This window comes from Cariama cristata, unplaced genomic scaffold (assembly GCF_000690535.1).
Source record: "Cariama cristata isolate BGI_N322 unplaced genomic scaffold, ASM69053v1 scaffold11146, whole genome shotgun sequence".
NCBI lineage: Eukaryota > Metazoa > Chordata > Aves > Cariamiformes > Cariamidae > Cariama > Cariama cristata.
The window spans coordinates 25,297-43,973 of record NW_009623834.1 but is presented as its reverse complement, the minus strand read 5'-3'; the positions used below and the strand labels follow the sequence as shown (position 1 = coordinate 43,973).

Sequence of the window (18,677 nt, the reverse complement as noted above, 5' to 3'; positions counted from 1 at the left end):
CAGCCCGCGGGCCTGGTGGAGACCCGGCCGCCGGCGTCCCCGGCACCGTTCTGGGTTTGTCCCGCTGTCCCCGGGACTTTCACGCCCCTGTCCGGGGCAAAAGATCCTGGAGGCCCTCAGAGATGAGGCCAGGTGTTAGTAAAGTTCGATACGTGCTCGGCGGGAGGAGGACTTGCGGCCCTTAGTTGAGCTTACTTGTGAACAGTATGAAGGAACCGTTCTGTGTCGTGGTGCTGAAGAGTCCTCGGAACAGGGTGTCACAAGTTGACAATAAAATGTAGCACTGGTGCCTGCAAGCATGAGGGTGAAATGTCAGCATGTTGGCTCACCTTTCCGACTTTTTGAAAGCTGGCTCAATTAGAAGCACTGAAGGAAATAGCCTTTCAGGTGTCATGTCCTTTTCTGAAATGGCTATCGAACTTTTTTATTGTTCTAAGCCTTAACTATAAGTCTTCAAGCATGCCTTTACCACTAAGTTAGTTACCTAGTGATAAATTAGTCTGTGTGGAGCTAGACAAATAAAAATACTTGAGAAATAATCAGGTTGTGTATACTGAGTTCATTTTTTGTTTACTTAAGCTGGAGAACTTTCTGTTGAGACTGTCTGCTGGACTTCACATTTGCTTTACCCTGCCGATCCCTTAACAAGAGAGTCCTCAGTGAAACTGAAATGCCCTGTTTTCTGCAGGGAAGGAAAATACTAAGTATTGATGCGTTATCTCAGTGCAAGAAAGATTATAATCTGTTTGGATAGACTGAAAGCCAGGAAAAGACAAAAGATTCTCACTATCAAGGTGACTGTATGATCATGTGCTGAAATAAGTCCAGGTTTTTGGAAAAAGTGATAATAGGCTTTTTTTTGTTTGTTTGTTTAAATTAACAGGAATATATATATACAGAATATTTGTACAAATTCTACTTTTTTAGATTTAAAAAAATCATTAAGTGAAACTTCTGTAATTCCTTTAAAAATGAGGATGTTGCTTTATATGAAACAAAACTTTTTTGACTTTAAAAGTACTTACGGTTCCTCTTGGGTTGCTTATGGGAACAAAGAGGAATGCTACTTCACCATAAATAAAAAGTTTTCTTCAGACAAACCGTCCTCCTGTGTCTAGTGTTTTCTTTTATGTTTGCCTTGTTTACAAGCCTTTCTTCAGTGCTTTGGCGATTAAGTATCTTAGTAAGCCTATTTTTGGACAGCTGGAAACAAACTCATTAATCTTTTCTGCTGTAAATCTTCATTTCCCTTTTGTTTTCTCCAGTGTCATAGCTTTTCAGTAGTTGGGACTCTTATGGTTGAGACACTTCTCAGGACAATGGTTTCAGCAGATAAGTCAACTGCTGTTTTTCATTAATTTCTATCAGTGCCTATCCCTCTTCTGACATTACAAGTTTTCATACTTGTCTAACAAGAGGTATGTGTAGGGCTGTGTTCAGAGGCCCCCTCTCAAAAAAATTTGAGAAATTTTTGAGAATTTCCTTCCCATCAGCTGAGATCCAATAACTGACCTTTGGAATTCTGCTGGCTTATACCATTTCATCTGGCAATAAGTTAAAACACTTTCTATCATTTGAATGTTCTTATATGTCTCATTGTTCTAAATTTCTCTGTCTACTAAGGTATCCTTAAAAAGCCCTTGTTCACTAATGTAAAACTGATAATGTAGTAAGTGATGTTATTTTTGGGCTCTCAGCTTCTAGAAAGAAATGTGACATGATGGAATTAAGAGTTAAGCCTAATCTTTCACTTGGAGCTGTTTGACTCACGGACAAGCTATACAAATTGCATAATATAAGGTTAATTTTCTAACTCTCTTGGGTACTTCTGTGAAGTATTCTATACACAGAGGAAATCCAACATATGCTTTTCTGCCCTTTTTGGGAGGAAAAGAGAATTTGCTTCCTGTGAAACTGTGAGTGGAATTCTGAAGAATCTAAGCTACCAAAATAACATTTACTATGATTTTGTAGTTGCGATAATGTGACAGATACAGACCATCAACCATTTGCTATGGTCATTAACATTGGATGTGTTGTGACAGTAAGAACGATAAGTCAAGCAAAATATGCTGGTACATAGGTCCATGAGTACATGAAGACTAGATTTCTGTGGATTAATGTATCAGAGTTGAGTTTCTGATCCCTAATAAGGCTGATCTTGTGCTTAATTCTTAGTATGGCCATTAATAGGGTCTCCCCTTTACCTAAAGGTTCTTAAAGATATTTTTACAAAATGCTTTGAAACTTAAACCTTTGCTAAGCTTGGAGGAAATTGATCACGGATTCAGTTGCTTATTGGATTTTGAGTGCTTGTACTGCTTGTCATGCTTGGTAAGATCAGAAAGAGATGTTTTAGCCTAGAGAACTGACAGTGCAGTTATAGAAGGAATTCAAAATTACTCTAGATCAAGTGATGCCAAACTTGTTTGAGAGAAGTCTCATTTCATGCTTATCGGTGATACCTGTGATCTGTGTGCTGGAATATGGATCTTGCTGATGTCCATATAAAGTTCTAGTAGTAAAGGTCGAGGGGAAAATACAGTTTGATGTAGTAATTTGCAAGACAGTTTGTTTTTTTTTGTACTGAATGATGGTGAAAATTAATACTATTCCATGTTGTTATTTGTACTGGTGTTTTATTTCTTTTTTTTTGGTGTGTCTTTGAAAATATCTAATATTTCCTGTTTCCCACTGCTCAGTGTTTATGCTTTCTCAGCCTCATTTAGACTTCATTTCAGCCGACTAGTGAGAGGCACTGGAATAGTGAATTCTGATACTGGCAGTAAAAATGTGGTTTAGTGAGATAAGGGAAGGGAAGATGAGATAAATTAATCGCTTCAGAAAATGTAAGGAATATTGATGTACTTGAGCACGGACTGAGTATTTTGATTTACTCTCATGTTTGAAAGGTTTCTATCCAAGTTTGGGGGATGCAAATTTACAACCTTTTAAAAATTAAATATAAGGCTCTGGAAAAACATCAAGTTGCCTCTCTATAAAATACAATATAAGAATTGAATCTCATCCATTGTTTCTTTGGGAAACTTTGGCTCTAATGCTTAGAAGAATGACACCTTTACTGTGGCTTTTTTTGTGTTGACTACAGGACCAAAGGGAGTTCAAGAGTTTGCCAATCTATTTCCTCTTCCCCAAAGTAGACTCAGACTGTCTCTCCCAACAGATGCTGTTAACACAGATCTTGTGATGGTGATTCTGTGACTTTTAGGCAAACTGCTGCACTGTGTAATAGTTTAAGAAAAAAATTCTATCTAACCTACCTTATGAGAGTTGTAGTTTTAATCAGTTAGTATGTGACTTTACTATACTGATCATAGCTGTCTATAGCTTTTAATACTTTCTTTTCCCACACCTGGTTATTGTTATCCTATTTTCCCCCTTCTACTTTGCCAGTCTTAAGACTCATCAATCCCCATTCTTTCCTCACAAGCTGTGTTTCTTCTGCCTCAAGTGATTTTTGAACTCTAATCAAGTGAATTTCCCCAGCATCAACATCTGGCTTATGTCGAATTAACATTGGATAAAAGAAATAATATTTCACAATTTGCAAAATTACCTTTATTTTTACATCTTGTATGGTGTTAGCTTTTTCTTTCTAGAACATGACATTGTTGATGCAAATTCAACTTGAAATACTAAAGCTCTTGAATAGCCTTTTTTCCCTCTTTCTCCTACTAACTTAAGTTTTCCTTGCTGTATTTGTCCAATTGGACAAATAGTGTCAGCCGCAAACTTAATAAACATATTACATTATCAGTTCATTTAATGAAAATATATAGTAGATTCGCTCTAGGTACTCATTTGATGCCTCTCTCCAATTTGATGGTTAATTTCTGTTAACTGCTCTGAGTTCTGATGCTCACCCAGTTTTGCTTCCATTTTAGGAAATCTTAATTTAGTTCATGTTTCTTTAGCTTGCCTTTGTGAAAGTCATGTGTGTGCAATGGAGTTTTTTTTTTTTTTTTTTTTCTTAAAAGTGACCTCTACTACATCTTCCCTGTTGAAAAAATTTAGTCAGTGCCAGACTGATTGATTTGAAATCAATGGATACATTGCTTTTTTTGTTTTTTGAGAGCACATGTTTTGTTGGAAACTTAAAATAGTAAATTTTATTTTTTTCTGCATATTTAAATATAGTTGACTAGTCTATAGCTTCTTGGCCACAGTTTTCTTTCCTTTCCCTTCTTTTTCAGACAGTGCATTTCCTTCTTCCATAATATCTCCAGTTCTCTGTCAGTCATTAAGATACTGGTTCTCAGACTTGCTTCAGACAGTTAGGTACTTGGGGTTATTTGTCTTAGTTGGTCCTGGCCAATCTGAATATAGCTTAGCAAGTAGTGTGAGGAAAAGGGAAATGGTTCTGCAGACCAGAACAATTTGTAAAGCCCTGATGTTTCCAGTGTATGTTTTGGGGGGAGAATTTGCTTTGGGCTATGGTCTTATCCTGGGTTCTGAACACTTAAAAGTAGCAAGAATGCATCTTTTGATTTAGTTTTCTCCTAACGGGCTCTGCCTCTTGGCACTGCTTCATGGTGTGAACAAACATCATAACTGAGGAGCAGTTGGAAGATTTGCTTCAAAAGTACATCCTGCTGACCTGAACAAGAAAGGCTAATGTAATCTGAGGCTAATGTAGTCTGAGTCTATGAAGTTGCTTTGGGAATATTGTCCAAGTCAGAGACTGTTCAGTTACAATCAAGATTTAACATCCATTTCTTTTTCTGGTCTTCCTGCCTAGGTTTCAAAATGCTAATGGCAGATTCATCCAGTGATTCAGACAACTTTCTTAGAGGTCAAATAGGAAGGCGGCCACCTTTGAGAGCACCCCACAACAGAGCTCGGAACAATGATGCTGAAGAAGTTACAGAGAAGATCCATACTTTAGCAAGCACTTTACAGGTTGTTTACAAAATATGGTTTAAAATATCTATAGAGCCTGCATTTCTGTAACATAGGGTCAAATTTTAATTTCTGAAGTTGTGGAAAATACTGTATTGATGGGAAACATTTCTTTTTGTGCAAACCAAGGAGGTTTTGGGAAATTGATTATGTTGCCTTTGAGCTGAAAGTATGTGGCTTGTTATACTTTTATACAGTTGTTATTTCGGACAGTAATAGAATGTCATTAGAAACAATGACATGTTTGGTGATACTATTTATAAACTTAGCAAACTGAATAATGCCAAATAAACTTTGTCAGATTCTCACAAGAAGCATTAAATTTTGTAGCAGAAAGTTCCAGGACAACTTTGTTGTCTTGTACTGTGTGAAATTTCCCAGTGCCTGATAAAGTAAATAAGTAGGCAGTCAATTCCCTCATGATAAGCTAATTTCCAATTCAAATATTTTCTAGATGTGGAACAGTAGAGTGAAAAACAGTATTTGTAAACTTGTAAGAGATCCATATCCGAGCTGGAAAAATTGTTCATATAATTCCTGCTTCTTCAGTGGAGGCAGTGGAAGAAATCTCTGAATCTCTTTGGCAAGTGGAAGGAGACATTTAGCTATCTTGACACCATTTATTGCTTGAGAAGTCATTCCTAGTCTGCTGTAGCTGGCAGTTCTGAGTACCTAGACTGGGTGGGCTTATATATTATCACTTGTGTTGAGGCATTGTTTGGCTGGCAATATTTTTATTTTTTTTTTGTATGTGAGAAGAGAAAAATCTATATAGAATGCTGAATTTAAACTTCAAAACTTCTTAGCTGGAAAATAATCATCAAGCTAGAAAAGAGATGAGTTAATAAGGATGTAATCTGACTATTCTTTAAAAAGGACTTTTGAGTATTGTCTTGTTTCTGTCTAACCTCTTTCTAGCTGCTCTTCTGAAATTCTGATTTTAAGCTAATTGCTTTTTGTGGACTGCTTTTCAGCAGATCTGCTGTCTGATCCAGCTCTTCATCTGGTCAGAGAGTGCTCATGCAAAGACTTTACCTGATGTGTTGATCTTCAAAAATTTGTTATTTCGCAGTTAGTTTAATTCTATTTTACAGGCAGGTAATGTTAAGATCTTTGGATTAACAAGGTTTTTCTACAGAGTGGCTGAAACTTATAAAACTTCTCATTTGCAGCTGAGACCTTACTGTGGTACTGTAAATGAAAGTATATTTTTGGGGGGTTTTGTGTGGGTTTTTTTTTTCCTTCCCTTTAGCCATGCTGTATATCTTCAGATTCTGGTTACTTGAATAGGGTTTTGAATGCTTAGACCCTTTAAAAAGCACTTGTCTCATCAATTTACTCTTGTAAACCAAGAATAATAAAGATAACAGTAATGTTTGATTAGAGGAGGTTTCTGTTTTGACTTTTCTTCCTCAAACTTTTTTTAAGGATACCAACAGAAATCTAAGACATGTTGACCGTTTGCTAGGACAATACAGAGAATACAACAAGGAACAAACCGAAGCAATAGCAACTGTGAGCAACTTTCAGTTTATCTTAACTTCTTAAATCTTTTCTGCTAATAATATTCGTAGCTGAAAACTTGGTAGTAATGGACAGAATATATCAAGAGTTAAGTAGATGTGAATAGAAACTTTTCATATTTATTTGAGCAATCTAAGACAAACTATAGTAATATATAATGAAAATCTGACAGATTTTGTAGCTTCATTGCTCTTCTGGTTTATAATCACCGAATAGATTGTTGTGATATCATGCCAAGTACAAGGTGCATAGCTGAAATAGTGTTAGGGAACATGTTTCTTCTGCATAAGTGATAAGATAAAAGCTGAGGGAATGAGATTGTGATCATACTGCTGTAGGTTTTTTCCTGTCATTCTACAACAGCTGCTGAATCTCTTGACCAGTTTTCTCTGAATTGCAGAAGAGGTGAAATTCTTATAAATATCAAGCTTCTACAAGTTTGAATACAGGTGTCTAGACAGAGAAAGTAAAACAAATTAGTGCTAGTAGGGCAAGAAAGGTTTATAACTTGGTTGCAAACAGACTGCAGCAGCTGCTGCCTTGAAACAGATACATAGGAGATGTAGGAATATTTTGCATGTGAGGGTAGAGAGAAAGAAAAAAGCAAATATGTAGAAAAGAAGGCTTGTTTTCTTCAGACAGCTTGCTTTCTCAATCAATATGTACAAGCTCTGCTTGAAAGTAATTTGGGATATTATATGCCTCATAATTTTTCTTCTTTTGTTTGAATGCTGTTTGTGTCTTTATAAGGTCTACTTAGGTATTCAATTTGTGGAATTTCTGGTGGGCATTGGAACCATTTAAGGTTGTCTGTTTTTAACAAATGCTAATAGTTCAACATTGTTATTCTGGAAAAATTTTCTATTAGGAAATATCAAGGTGAGACATCACTCAAATTTAGTTTTGACTTAATGTCCATTATTAAATTTTTTTTTTTTCTGATGGCACTGATGCTTGTGTCTTTAAATAAAAACAAAACAAAACTGAAAAACCCAATCAACAACAAAAACAACAACAAAATCCCAAAACAACAAAAGAAAGAAGAAAAGAGGAAGGACCAAAATGTTAGGCACTGTTTTGATGGGATTTAAGCAGCTTGTAGATGAGATGTTTAGGAATGGAATTCAGATTGGTGAATATTAAGCATATTCTGTTCAAATTTGTGGTTTTTAATATCTCTGTTCTGTCAGTAGCCTCTCTTCATTCTTTTAATAATTAGACTGGTTTTTAAGAGAACACAAATACCTTAAAATGTAACGATGTCTATAATGTAAATTATAACTCAAAATTTTTAAACAATTTTTTGACCATTGTTCTGTTCTAAAGAAACAGACTGAAGAGTAAGATTGTTAATTCTGGACACTATCATGGTTCTTTGTTTAAAGAAATAAAAATAATAAAATCTAGCTGTCTGGTTTCATATAGAAAGGATGAAAATGAGTGCTGTAAAGCTAAAGCATGCAAACGGAGCATGTGTAACTTAATTCAGTTTTTATTGCTCTATTAAGGATGCAAGATAAGTCTCTGAGAGAACCAAATTAGATTTGAAAATTGAGTTATTGCTGTTCTTTCTTTGCTTCTCTGTCATTTTCATGATTTTTTTAAAAACTTTTAGGTTTTTGAGTACAAAAACATACATGCATTGTTGTATCTTTTTCCCCTGAGTAGCCTCTGTCTTTTTGAGAAAGTGTTAGAAAATCCTTAAGCTTTTGATGTGAGAGTTCCTTAGTGATACTGAAGTTGTTTTAATAATACCATATAATGAAAACATAATACTTAAAAAAGAACCTAAACAAGCATTGGAAGATTCAGAAAAGATTTAAAGTAGTGTTTTATGCTTTGGGAAAAAAGTGCCACCCAGAGAGAGATCCAACACAGTGTGTATAGTTCTACAAGGATATAGCAGTAATTTAATCATTGTGTACAAGCCTGTGTTAGGGAGAGAAAAGGTGATCCTTTAGAAATTGATGTTTTGTGGATTGTTAAATAAAGATGTGACAAAAGCAAGCGGCTAAGAACCAAAGTTAGCAAATGCAATCTTAGAAAATAAGACGCAAGTTTGAAAAATGAGGAACTTATTTAGGAATATAGTTACTTCTGAACTGTTAAGTTGCAAATGGTTGCCTTTTTCTGGAAGTGTAACTACTAAAAGTAGGGCTTGATGTAAAGCTGCTTAGTGAAATTTGATAGCCATATGTCAAATTGATTCCAGGTAGGGCTGGTAGGAAAAAAAAATAAATATTTGAAGTTGTTTTCTGAATTTTGCAGGCCTGTTATTGAACATTGCTGGTACATAGCTCTCATTTTGGTTGTAGGATATATACTTTTCTTTTGAGGTTTTCTGGTGTATTACACCACTGTTTTAAGGAACTTGATATTTGAAGCTACCAACGGAAACATGTTTTGCTATAGTTATGGGAGTATGACATACAAGATATTGAAGAAAAGCTGTTATTAATTCATAGCTATGCTTGGCTTAAAAATAGTTTTGATTCTCTTAATGTCTTAATAAAAAATATTATTTTACAAGCTTTTTTTTTTGAATCAGTCTGTGTTCATATTTCAGTAAATTGTAATTTCTTTGCAGTTAAAAGAAACACTGGAACAATCAATAGGTCAATTAAGGAGCCAACGATTAATCCGAAACTCTGGAATGAGAAGTGCTTCTCTCTCCAGCTTATACCCTAGTGATCTGGATGGAGAAGGAGTGTCAGGTAAAATACTTAAGGTGCTTGAATATGTCATATAGCTGTTGTACGGAAAGAGGAAATGATGAAGAAAAATGTGTAAAGATAGTGTCATGAAAAGTCATGATTGACTACTTCAAAGAAATTCCATTTAGAAATTTAGTAGATGTGCAATAAGTTATGCGGTTGTTTATTTGGTAAATTCTTATAGCTTTGTGTTACATAGTCTTTTCTGCTGATATCCCGAGAGATCTAAATGAAACATCGATTCTTTCGGTAGAGAAAATTCCTTGTCCACTGCATGAGTAGTGGGTACATACAAGTTAAAGCTAAATCCAAAAGATATTGCAGCTTCTGAAGCTTGCTTCCCAGCAAAAATAGAAGTTAAATTTTAAATGCATAAGATTATGGATGTGTGGATGAAATTATGTAAGGCTTAGTGGAAAAGGAAAGACTGAACTGATGTATAACCTACAGAAAAGTAGTTTTTCCTTGTACATGTCTCTGAAAATTCATTGTGTTTTAGGAAAGGGTGTATTTGGGAGGAGTATTCCAGAAGTAGCATTTAATGTATTTTAGTGCAAAGCTCTAAAACTTTCATTTTTCTAATGTAACAGCTGTGAGGTGCTGTAGTTTGGAGCTGTAATAGATCCAGATGAAGGAAAGGTTGTTGCTTGGGTAAATAAACTTCGAAGAAAAAACTACCTGTTCCTTGGAGGAATAAAGGAAACCTCTTTCTTACCCATCACAAACATGTATTCCAGAAATATTTAAATTGAAGAAGAATTCTGGGAAGAGCTAAACAAGAAGTATGCCTGTGCATTTTATGTAGCTTTAGTAGTTTTGTCTGTAATGTGGCCTATAAAGATATTGGCAAGATGAAACACATGTTTTTCATGAAGCAAAATGAAAAATTTCCCATACGAAGTTTTGTCTTCCCACTTACTTTTTTTTATCTCTTATCTCATAAAGGGAACCGTCACTTCCTGCCTACTTCTCCTCTCAGGGATTATGGAGACTCACAGGGCAATAAACATCGAAGGTCCAGATCTGCAAGTGTTCGATTTGTCAATGAGGCAGATAATTTGGACCAGGTACAGAGCACTAATGGGAGTTGCTTCCCCAAATAGGCAATATGTGGTCACCAGGCTCTTTGCTTTTACATCAAATGAGGTTATTCTGATGATACAGTTAAGAATGTTTCAGCTATGACATGTGCTTTCAGTGTTAAGTGCCATTTTTCATTAGGCAGTAACCTCTTGTATCTGTCAGTGTCATAAAGTTTCATGCGAATCTCTCATAGAGAAAAAGATGCAGGTGGTAGTGATATCAAAAGGAATGCATGAAAATAATCACTGTACTTTTTAGGCCATGTATGAGAAAGAAAAATCATCTCTGAATATGTAATTAACATTCATCTACATGGTGAAATCCAGTGTGCCTGTAAAGGGGTTTGTTCTGCTTTAGTTAATAGCACAGGATCTTAGTGCTTTTGCTGTTTACTTCAGTGTAGCCTGGATTGATTTTGAGCCAGCTAGTTCTCCGTCTTAATTCTAGGTCTGACCTGTGAGTGGGATAATTTGACCCTGTACTTCAGGCAGATGATGTGAGAAGGAGAGGATATGTATGGCCCTGGTAATTTTTATACCCCTCAACTTGTGTCCACTTGCAGACTCTTCAGAAAAAATAAATCACTTTAATGGATAAGATTATAGACTTTCTATATCCTAGAGACAGAGAGGAGATTTCAGTACCTGGTTTTGCTCTTTCAGACAGAGTGGCTAGACCAGCTTGAGTGAATCCCTCTGTGTGGACTAATTTGTCCAGGAGAAATGTGTTATGACTAATATTAAAAGCAGCTGATTGTGAGGTGTTCATGTTGACTTTACTAAATCAGTCTCAACTTCCAGATAATTAATTTTAAACTTAGCCACAATACATTCTCTCAGTTGACTTTTTGGAAAGTCCGAGTGCTACAGAAATTACTAGACTTCTATTTAATCTTGTTTCATTGTCCTTCCAGTCTATTTCTTCCCCATTCCTTCCTGCCACAAGGTTAGTGTGGAACACAGTCCTTGGAAGGAAATAATCTTATATAGAAATCTTTCCTCCAAAGCTTCCAAAAAGCTTGGAACTATTTTAGACTACTTCTAGATATTCTATAAATATCTTAGAAATTTTATTCAAGGGAGTTCTTGCAATGCATTAAAAATTCCTAGTTTGTATTAAGTAACTATGTAAGCAAATAGCTTTTTTTTTCCTGTTTTGATGATAACAGCTGGTTTATTCCTTGGTTTTGCTTTTCCGTGAGTGAATATGACTTCACTCAGTCATTAACTTTTTTCTAAGAAGAGTATAGTGCTTTGAGGAATGATGAAGTGTAGTCATTGATTGTGACCATTGGTAGAAATTGGGGCAGAGATAAAGCAGTACTGCTTAACTAAAGCTGTGGCTTTTTCTTCTTTCTGTAACCACAGTCCCTTTATTCCCATTCTGACTGCTCCTAGCTAACGTAGTTTTCCAGCGAATGGGCTTTTAGCACATTTGACACTCTCTCCTTAGGCTGATACATTGTGAAAATACGCTGTGTTTTTTAAAGTCTCTTTGGTCAGGTTGAAATTTCTAGTTAATCACATGTGAGAGATGGTGATGCCTGTGTCTGAATGTTGAGGGCAGTCAGGTGGGCTGTGGAAGATCCAGGTTTAAGTCTTGGACATAGAACAAGGGGATATTACAAACCAGCGTTGTTCATAATCATGGTTCTGGCCACTGAGCTGTTGACAGCAGTAGGTTGGATTAGGATGGATTAACTGTCACTTTATCTCATGAAGGATGGATGACCTGTTACATTTTTATTTACCCCCTTGAAAATTTTGACAATAAATTGGGAGCCTGCTGAATGGGGAAAATGGGAGGTTTTACAGAGGAAAATAGATGTATGCTCTTTTTTTTTTTTTCCCTCAAGCTTTGAAAAAAGCATTCTAGTAGAGTATGTAAAGTCTTGGGTAAGGTAAAATACCTTTCCTTAATGCTTTGGTAGTTCCTGAATACATCATAGTGTTCTGCTTGGTCACTGCCAATTTCATATGCCATCTTTTTGTAGTAATGTATATAGCTGGGCAGAACTTTATTTCACTTACACTAGCATTTATTAGCAGGAAATGTGTCTCTCCTTACTTCACCTGTTCACACCTTTCAACTTGCTTTGCATTAGGCTAAAAAGATGGCGCAGTGTCAGGTAACCATAATGACCAAGCGCTAAACTATAGAAAAAAACCCACAGTTCGGAAACTTGGTTTAGCAAATAATGTATGGAAAAATTAAACTTCGAATAAGCCAGTGTTTTGAGGGGTTAATGGAAATAGAAGCATACAAGGCTCATGTACTCATCTGGGCTCATCTACAATTCATGGAATTTTGTTATTTTGTAGGTTATTTTTATCTACTTTATTTAAAAATGTGTGTATATATGTATTTTTGGAATATCACAGAAAAAAGGGTTCCTAAGCCTTGGCTTAATTTGCATACTTTAATTTACAGCTGCATTCTTTCCACCAGTCTCTTCGAGACCTCAGTAGTGAACAAGTTCGCCTAGGAGATGACATCAGTCGGGAGCTTTCAAGAAGAAATCGGTATAAACAGAAGATGATGTAAAGAATAGTGTGGAAAATAATTGTTATGCTTTTAAATAATTCTTAAACTCCTTTGTTCTTTTGTATTTAAGAAAAGTAATTTTGGGGAGAGTGGGGGATTGCACAACATGTAGAGGAAAGCAGTACTATGAACTACTTATTCCACGTCACCTTGTGCCGTATTTATAAATGTAAATAACACCCATCAATTCTGATTTGTACAGTATATGTGGCTCCCCCCCCCTTTTTTATATATGGACAAAATGACAAGGACTTGGGAATTTCTTTTGTTACAGCTTTGTTTGGTGTTGGTACTGGAGTATCTTCAGGGCAAGGTCTCATGCAAGCCATAATGTTTTTTTAAAGTACATACTGTCTTAACATATGGTGCTTTGTCTAATAGCAATAACAGAAATTAGTCTTCTAATTCCTAGTAGGAACTAGTACTGTTCAAAAGGACAGTGTAGACATGTTCATAATTTTGTACTTGTTGATGTGATACCTGACCTTTGAAACTAGATGCTCCATTATCTTCACTTGAGGAATGGAAGTGCTTTTTATGATGAATTTTCCACTTGAGGCTGGTCTCTAATTATGCTAGGAATTTAGAGGCTGTAGAACAAATTGTAGTAGCATAAAAATCCAGGAGATTGCTGCTTAAAATTATCACAGTTGATATTTAGTTTTCGCACTGTCTTACTTATATTTTTCTATGAAGGACTGATGCTGAATTAAGAAAGACTCTAGAAGAATTGTCTGAAAAGCTCACTGAGTCCCAAAGGCAAGAAACGGTGAGTGTGACTAACATGAAAAGATCATTCATTTAGTATTCTAAGCAGGATATGGGCTTCTAGTTTAGTGTATGTGTTGATAATCAGTACCACATGTTAGTACTTACATTTGAACATGATCTTATCTAGGCTACTGTAGGTTGTTATAATGTTACTCTTCCATAATGAAATCAGCAAGACAAGTTTTATATTTCAGGTACTTGTTTAAAGTAAGTGTTTTACATGTGCGTATGTAGTGAATTTTTCCGTTTCAAAATTCACGGTCTTGGAGAGAGCTGCTTTTTAACTTTGAACATTTGTTTGAATACTATCATAATTGTTGAAGATACCTTTTCAAAGATACAAGCTTTCCCATGCTATGATGATGAATATTATTGTTTCCTCTTCCTCCCTGCCTCCCTCCCTGTCCTTTTCAATCCTTATCTGTGCAGCATAAGGGGAGGAGTCTCTTCAGTCTGCACTCTTCTCTGAAGACTTTGTGACAAGTGTAACAAAGGATGCAGGACAGCCATGATAGTCTCTTCTTTTTTGCCTCCTGTATCTGCCTGAAGCAGACTAACTGCAGACTGTATCACTTAAATATGAAAGAGATCTGCTATTGAGATGGATGTCAAACATTTTATTGCTGTAGGAACAAGGGAAGTTGAGAATCTTCCCAGTAGTTAGGAGGTGAAAATCCTGTAGGTAGTTCTTGACACATAAGACTCAAGTGTATGCTTTATGTATTAATGTGGTAGCAGTAACAATGCTGACTTTTCTGAGCAAGTGTTGTGTGACCTTATTTTCCCATAGGTGATTCATCTTGCCCTAAAATTGCCTGAATTGGTACTAAATGCTCTGTCTTTAGTGATGTGTTTGTCACTGATAACAATATTGATGGCACAGACCACTTGTTGGTGCCAGCAAACTTAATAAATGTACTTGTCTAAGTTAGTGACTCTAGATGAAGCTGGACAGGGATTCAAGAGACTGTAATCTATCAGTACCGGTTATATGCTTGGTATGGTAGAATACATCAGTGGATGCCTTGTCAGCCTTCCTAGAAAAACATAACAGGCAGTCTGTTAGAATGTTAGCTCTGCTTTCTCCTAATAGCCTGGTTGGATAAAATAAGTTTATCTGATAAAGAATTCTTGGTACTTGCAAAACTCTGGGTTTTTCTTGTTGTGGCCTAGTTCTCAGTATACTCTTTTTTTTTTCCTCTTTCATGCACCAGGAAATTAGCGAACTCAGTAAGTTTTAACCAAGGTGGTTCTCAAGAATACAGCAGCTCCAGCTGGCTACACTACAACTGCTCAATACCTTTGAATGACAGAAACAAATCTTCTTCTGTAATCCTCTGAAATACTGGCAGCCACTGACTTTTCATTAATGAAAGAAATAACTAGCTCTTTGTGACCTCCTGTAGTAGGATTTCAAGATTTGAAATTGAATGTTACGACTTTTGACCCAAGAGAAGCAAAAAATGAGAGATGTGAAGTGTAACAAGGAAGCCATCTGTAGTTTGTTAATGGTAAGGAGAATACCAGAAGAATAAGTCTCTTAGTTGGGAGAGAACATTATCATCCAATAAAGCTATGAAAGCTTTAATGATATTCTTTTAGTGAAGATGCAAATGCTGCAGTAAGCTGCAGGATGGTTTTCATGTGTAGGACTAGTAAGACTTCAGCTGGAAGTCTTCTGCTCATTGCTGCTTACTATCTTTAGGAAGAACATTGGCCAAATGGAGAGAAGACTGGAAAGATGAGAAGAAAAAAAGAAAAGGGGGAAAAATAAAAAAGATCACTCATTCATAGGCTTCCTTGAAAGGTTAAAACAATTGCTGGGGCTCAATTTGCAGAAGAAATATGTAGTTAGGAAAGATCTAGCCATGCATGATGAATGGTCAGAAGGTGGATGTTTAGTGAATGATAGTAGAATAGAAAGGCATCTAATTGATGATTCTGCACAATATTGGTCTAGTCAATTGTGGCTTGGGAGCTTCTTGGCCTGGAATTGATCTTTGTACTTTCTGTACTTAGTAATCCTTCCGTGGATTTCTTTTCTGGAACTTGCCCAGTCTTTGTCGTAACTTGTGTGTCTTTATCATCTTACTTGCCCTGTAGCAAGGAGTTCTCCAGGTAGATTACATATTGTGAGGGAAGCTACCACTTTTGTGGTGGTTTGGTTTTTTTCCCTGTTGTTTTGTGTGCATTTGGTATGTTTTGGTTGTGTGTTTGGTTTGTTTTTGTGTTGTTGGCATTGTTGTTGTTGTAGGTTTGTTTTTTTTAATCTAACTACATTTTCATTGGAGGAGGTTGTTCAGTTACTTCAGAGGCTTTTCAGAGGATTCTCTTTCTCTTTAGGCTGAAGAATTCTGGCATGCTTAATCACTCATTGCATCCATGCAGTTCCACACTACTGAAAAAGCCTAGTGGTAGCAACATTCTGCACTGCTGCTTTACCTGTGCTCTCTTAAACTAGATGTGGATCCTTTGCTGTTGTTCAAAGCCTAATGATCTACTGTTACACAAATGAAGCTGGCAGAATGGGTGAGATGAGGTAAATGCAAAAGAGGGGAATTCAGTATGGATGTTAAGATTAAAAATAACTAACAGTGAGCATAGCAAACCATGAGATTAGAGTGCGTGTAAAAACTGGTCTGTTACTGTAGATTTTTGAGATCCTGTAGGATCCTTTAGGAATTCTTTTAATGAAATTATTTAATTCAGAATTGACTTCTCATTGGTGAAAGTGAGTAGGGTAGGAGGAACTACTTTTTTCCTCACAACTTCCTTATGCAAAGTTATGCAGGAGCTTTTGTCCTTAATGCCTTTATCACTTTGCTTTGGAGTGATTTTTTTTTGTCACCTCTAACATTGCCATCCTTGTATTTGTATTCTACTGTGCGATTCTTGGGGATAAATTGTCAACTCGAAATCTCGATAATTTGACAGCATGAGTTCATGGTAGAAACATTCTTTTCAGTTCAGTGTTCTTAAGTCTTCATTTTTGTAGGGACATATATCTAAATTATTACAGCTGTACTGTTCAGTATACTCAGTGCTGTTTGAAAATTGCTGGTATATAGAAGTGTGGTGATAAAGGTCTAGTCAGTACAGTTCTGAGTCACTAGTTCAGAATTTATTTTTATTAGAGGTTATGATTCTTAGATCCTTTTTGATGCTGAAGCTGAATACTGTTTTAAGTGACACACAACTTTATGGTTATAAAAGACATCCTTCTTGAATATTTTGTTGCCATCTCCTGGTATAGAAGCACATCCTAAATAGCACAAGAAGCTGATCTTTATGCATAAAAAGCAATTGCACTGAAGCAAAGAATTGTTGAAATTAAATAGGTGCTTAATTGAGATGGTGCCATTAGAAGGGTAGTGTAGGCTGTGCCTGTGGAGAAAAACAGCAGTGTCAAGTGAAATGGGTCTCACATGGAGTTAATGTGGTTACAATGTCTGAGAGCCAGGATTATCATCAGATAAGGAACTGTTCTTCAGAAGATCTGATATAAGGATTTCTGGCACTGCACAGGTGACTTATTATCATGTGCCATGAGGGAAAAGTTTGGCAATATTTCAAGTGACATCTCTGAAAGAAGTTTGCTATTTTTGTGATTTTAATGCTTCTGTTTCAAGTCTATATTGATAAAATAATGGCATTGATAAAAAAGGCAAGAAAAACCTGTTGAAATAGGTTTCAGTCAGCAGGACTTGTGCACTAGAAACAACAGTGGAAAGCTGAAAAACAGGAGACAAATTCAAGAAGTAGGATGCTGCTTTTTGTAGATTAAGAATCCAGCATCTTCCACGAGATTATATTTAGCTGCATGACTTAAATGTCGCCCTGCTTTTAAACAGGACATTCTATTCTTTGTGTTTAATTGGTAGTGATTCTTTGTGTTTAATTGGTAGTGAGGGAACTTCTTGATAGCCTAATCCATTTTCATAGATTTTGTTGCTGCCTGAAAGCCTGTACACAGAGACACAGCTCTTAGTGTCATGATTAGCATATAGGTAGTGTGTGTTACTAAAAATACATCCTTGAAATAATTCTAGTATGTTGTGAATGCAATAATTTAGTGCTAGCATTTCATGTTGTTATGTAGAACCTCCATATTCTTTGTACTGTTCTTCAGTGAATTGCTTGTCTACACTACGGCTTTTGGTAAGATCCAGAGAACAAGATATATACTCTTATGGTAGAAATGTTGTCCTGAGTCAGGGTCATTTGGGATAAAGGGAGAGAAGTGAGTTTTAGAGTTTCTTCTACATGGACTAATTAATGAGTTAACACTTAATTTATCTTTCTTTGTTTTATCATCCATGTTGTTGTGTGTCACAGGCTCTTAGGCAAACTGAGGAAGGTCAGAGAGGCTACAAAAACAGGGAACATAATTCTTGTGGGAGATACCTAGTCTAGACTGGTGTAGACATTACATGTTGTATTGGGGGAACTATGTTATTAGGTGGTGCATTAACTGCTTTGTGGAGCAAGTAAGCAGAAACTTGCTCCCCGGCCAAAACCCAACAAAAAACCCACAACAACAACAAAAAAAACAAAAAAAAAACCAACAAAAAGAAAAAACCCCCAAAACCCGCAAACAAGCAAAAGCCACAGTTATTTTGTATAAACAAAAGTCCTGTGCATGACTTTTTATCTGTGAAATATTCACCTTGTAACAGTGACCAAAATAAACTTATATTGGGCATCCCTACTGGAGCAAAAAAGTTAAACCTCTTTTAGAAACCAAACATTATTCTAAGAAAGTTACTCAAAAATAAAGAAGTTTCTTTGAAAAACGTTGGGGAATGAACAGGGTAGAGTATTTCCAGACAATGTGGAAGTGATCTGAATACATTACAGTAGTGGCTTCAAATAAATGCATTAAAAGATATGAAGGAGATCAAAAGATAGATGATGTAACTACACAAGGTAAAAAGGAGTCCTTCCAAAAGTTATAGCTGAATGATAGTAGAAAGGTTAGATAAACTTCAGCAGTTAAATATAAAAATATAGTAAGGCAAATTTAAAAATAAAAAGTCGACAAAAAGGTTGCAAAGTTATACACACTGATAAACGCTTTTTAATGCCATAGTATCACTAGGTAAAAAGATGATCAAACTAGAA

The 18,677-nt window shown here is 35.9% G+C and overlaps 1 protein-coding gene across 1 annotated transcript in view; it reads left to right on the top strand.

Annotated features, from left to right (window-relative positions):
- Positions 1–4,773: 4,773 nt before the first annotated feature.
- Positions 4,774–18,677, top strand: part of LOC104163807 (centrosomal protein of 128 kDa-like) — a gene marked incomplete at its 3' end in the record, with an annotated part of 36,158 nt that continues 22,254 nt past the window's right edge. Inside the window, exons 1-6 of the mRNA XM_009702924.1 lie at positions 4,774–4,920; positions 6,349–6,435; positions 9,032–9,158; positions 10,104–10,225; positions 12,672–12,763; positions 13,482–13,554. Of these exons, the coding sequence (XP_009701226.1) occupies positions 4,774–4,920; positions 6,349–6,435; positions 9,032–9,158; positions 10,104–10,225; positions 12,672–12,763; positions 13,482–13,554 (648 nt within the window). The remainder of the gene's footprint in view (positions 4,921–6,348; positions 6,436–9,031; positions 9,159–10,103; positions 10,226–12,671; positions 12,764–13,481; positions 13,555–18,677) is intronic.